Source organism: Perkinsus marinus (genome assembly GCF_000006405.1).
Source record: "Perkinsus marinus ATCC 50983 genomic scaffold scf_1104296948238, whole genome shotgun sequence".
Lineage (NCBI taxonomy): Eukaryota > Perkinsozoa > Perkinsida > Perkinsidae > Perkinsus > Perkinsus marinus.
The window spans coordinates 1-3,862 of record NW_003210244.1 but is presented as its reverse complement, the minus strand read 5'-3'; the positions used below and the strand labels follow the sequence as shown (position 1 = coordinate 3,862).

Below are 3,862 nucleotides of genomic sequence, written 5' to 3'. Positions count from 1 at the left end.
GGAATTATGTTGACAGCTAACGAACCATGTCGCATGGATGAGGATTCCCTCATCGAAAACGAGTTGGGTTATGCACGTTCAGTAGCCCGTAGACGCTTCCGGTGCCCTAGGTTCTCATGGACGAGACAAGCTAACGGTATCTGGGTCGATGCACCGATACCTACAGGTTTCAGTCAAGGACCTATCGGTGCCGGATGGGAGAATCTAATATTAGACCTGTGAGTTCACGCAACAACAGCAATGATGATCCAGTCGGATTTCTTTTAGGGTGGACTTCGTCAAAAAGTTCTTCGAAGAACATAAAGACCTAAACAATGGCGTGCATCTAGTCGGCTTCTCGTCGTCGGGTAAACTCCGAGGCGATCACATCACCGGCAATAAGTGTATAAACCCCCCTCCCCTCCCCTCAGCCCAGATGATGGCAACGTTGGGGGCACGGCTGGTCAAGTCTGTCGGCTTCAAGGTCAATCTGGTTGGAGTGATGATGCTTTCTGGAATGGTAGCGCCTCTAGCTACGTAAGGTTGTTGTGACATGTGGCATGTGTGATGAGGACCATCCCAGATATCAAGGATGCTTACAGATGGCGCGGGACCACAAGCTGCTACCCTCGGCAGAGTTGAGTCGTTTTCTCACTGATTTAGTCGTGGAGTTGCACTTCCTCTCAGCATCGACCAGATGAAAGCAGGGCTGGTCCAATGTAAAGATCGACTAGCTGAGTGCAATCGTAATGGCCCCGGAGGGACTCCGATCTCAGGTGAGCTCAAATAATGAATTTCACGTCCGAGGTTAGCTCCCGACATTTAAACGTGGGCCATCTACGGAGATATTCCCCCAACGAAATGATGTGCATTCCCTGCAATATTAGTTTATTGCAAGCAAGCTCTGAACACCTGTGAAGATAACACCGAGCAGCGGCTTATTTCAGCAGGAACAAGCGCGTAAGTGGGTCGACATCCAATTGATCCATTTTGAACGCTGGGTTACGGCGTAATGGTTGTTTACCCTCACACAATCTATAACTAAATGATGTTTCCAATATTATCATTGGAGTAGTAGTGACTCTCTCCAATGCAGAGTCTGCATTCAGAGGATCCTTTCTATCTTTGAAGGTCGCTTTCCTAATTCACTTAGTTACGACATCCGCGTGCCACCTGGAAAGGAGAACACTTTCTACAGACTTCACTCTGGGAACGTAAGCTAGTAGGCTTCACCGTATAACGTGTGACAACCTCTCTACGGCCTTTTATTGCTGATATCATGGTTTTATCTGAAGTCGATGCATATCTTATCACTCTGGAGTTCATCCCTAATGAACCGCGTATTGCTCAAAGGTGCCCGACCTCTTGAACCTGAAGTCTGTGCAGCAAGCCTTGGGCGTTTCGGAAGAGTGGATGCCCTTTAATCCTCAGGTAAGTACTCTAACTCCATGGTATCCTATGTGAAGGATACTGATATTAGGTCTTCGAACAATTCGCTAGATTCGTTGCCTATGATACAACATATCAGGTCACAAGTCTCCTAGATGCAGGATTGAAAGTGAGCTGTCGGAGAGCCTTTCGTAGAGTTATCCGCATGGCGTACCGTTCTCTGTACTTTTACCTAAGAAGTACTGAATAAAGCTGAACAAAGAGCACCTCTTCAATCAGGCGGCGAATGATATAACTATAACAAATTCGCATCAAGGTACTTGTCGTCAACGGTGACCAAGATTTTATAACCAATGCTGTCGGTGCGTTCGAAGGGGTTTCGAAATTGAAAGGAGTTAAAGACTACGGGAAGTTGCTCAAGAAATCCCCTGCTAAGGATATCAAGGTTAGTATCTTCCACAACGATGTTACCCCATTATGGCTCTCGTAGGTTGATGGTAGGAATTTCGGCAAGATTTGGGCCTCACAGTATTCAAATGGAGCAAAGCTCGCATTCATTAAAGTACAGCCCCGTGGATTGTCTCTGAGGTCCCTCGAGACCCAGAGCTTATCAATAGTTCATTCAGGTGCTTGACGCGGGTCATAAGATGTTCTATTATGAGCCCAGTGGAGTGCAGAGTATCTCCGAGAATTTCTTCACTGGTGGATATTGGTAGAGTAGATGATCTCACTTTGGATCTCTTGCCTTCTGCGAGAATCCTGTCATGACTTTCTATCTGACTTTTGGACGCTTTGATTGAGATGTCCTGATATCATGACCACCCTACATCTTTCGTTCGTACAGTAGACCGTTCCATACTGACGTATCTTCGCTCGTGCATGTTATACGAGCACATAATAGTCCTCTCACCTTACAATTGGTACGATCAGTTTGCCGCTCTACGCTGTACTTCTCTCACCCCGGGTGAGTCATCCGACAAGATCATCTTGTGTTATATTAGTCAATGAGCAGCAGTCATGGGATTTATCGTATTAAAGGGCTTGAATGGCAACCACTATGATGTATGCCTTGGTCAGTGAGAAAAATGGGTCTTCCGTTCGACTCCAGCAAGCCTCGACGTAATACATCATATAGCGTTCATTCAGTTTATAGCACACTATTGAGAAGCTTGTCGAGGCATTCCTAGATTTAAGGCACAGTTAAGGAGCAACTTTAGTGGCTCCATGAATTTCACGGAATCTGATGACCCGTAGGACGGAATGTCGAAATATGTGTTGTTTCTCATTTGATTTTGTCAAACGGTTGACTATCTTGACCACAGCCAAAACGATCCAAGTTTTACTAATGTGTGGTTTTGAAGGAAATATCGAATTGATCCTTAACTCTAGAAAAAGGTCATAACTTGGCGTAGGATGCCAGCTTGGCCTTGAGGTACAGTTTGGCCTTGGGTTACGCTCCGGCCTTGGAGAACTGTAGGGTATATGTACCATTCAATGCAGCTCAGAAATCTTGCTCCCTTATGCTATTGCCAATTCGACTCGCTCGCCGACGGTTTCACAAGATCGACGGTTACATGGAGAGACTTACCCTGCTTAAGATTGATACTATGAATGCCAGTGTCTATTGATTCAATGATACTGATCTGCCTCATTGCAGTGTGTAATCTCGTACTCAATAGTTTCCTCTTCCCATGGACAAGCCTGCGGATTTGCGTCTATCGAGTGGTGAAGATCTTGAGCCTCAGCCTAAGCCTACACGGCCCGCTACAGTATTGAGTACCGTTATACCACCGTCCGGTAGCACGTCTCAACAGGCCACCATGGACTCTAACAGGACTATCCATGAAGCTGGAGGGACCTTCTATGCTGGGCCTCCAAATGATGACCCAAGGGTCACTTCGCAGTCAAGTCCTAATATCGAGCACAAGGTCAAGAGCCCGACTCTGGAAGATACTTACTCTACCTACCGAGCCATCATTGGCTCTGATGGGTCGTGGATCCACGACACTAACTACTCTGATTACACGGAAGGTGCGTCTGACGTAACTCGTATCCTCGTAGCCGCCACGAAGATGGTAGCCGGATTCCCTGCATCGTCGGCGTTGGACAACCCTGCCTCTTTGGTGATATTGGCATTTAAAATGCAAGCTTGGTACCCTCAACTTCACCGATGGTATGGTTCATTGAAGGGTCTTTATGACGGCTTTCCTGACATCGCGTCTTTTCTGGATCAATATGACATTACTGAAGGACTTCGGCAACTCGCCAGGTTGGTCGCTAATGAAGGTTGGGGCCCAACCATAATGGCTGCTCTGATCTGCGAACACGCATGCCGCAAACCTGAGTCGTCGAGGAGCCGATCGATCGCGTTTACTCTATACTCCCTCCTATCGGCGGATAACGAAGACGAATTGGTCCAGGGTTTGAGGAAATCAGCATCCCCCGCCGACCAAAGTCGGTATGTGAGCATCCTGGACATGTCCGGTATTAGGAA

At 47.1% G+C, this 3,862-nt stretch overlaps 2 protein-coding genes across 2 annotated transcripts; both read left to right on the top strand.

Annotated features, from left to right (window-relative positions):
- Window positions 1–415: 415 nt before the first annotated feature.
- Pmar_PMAR017909 (conserved hypothetical protein) lies at window positions 416–2,084 on the top strand (the record flags this gene model as incomplete). The annotated part of the gene is made up of 9 exons (XM_002778743.1): window positions 416–516; window positions 667–755; window positions 867–939; window positions 1,133–1,193; window positions 1,333–1,410; window positions 1,460–1,537; window positions 1,685–1,813; window positions 1,859–1,930; window positions 1,995–2,084. The coding sequence occupies 9 exons, from the start codon at window positions 416–418 to the stop codon at window positions 2,082–2,084; spliced, it is 771 nt and encodes a 256-aa protein (XP_002778789.1).
- Window positions 2,085–3,059: 975 nt separating this feature from the next.
- Pmar_PMAR017908 (hypothetical protein) lies at window positions 3,060–3,555 on the top strand (the record flags this gene model as incomplete). The annotated part of the gene is made up of 2 exons (XM_002778742.1): window positions 3,060–3,491; window positions 3,517–3,555. 2 exons carry the CDS (start codon window positions 3,060–3,062, stop codon window positions 3,553–3,555), a joined length of 471 nt encoding a protein of 156 aa, XP_002778788.1.
- Between the last annotated feature and the right edge of the window lie 307 nt (window positions 3,556–3,862).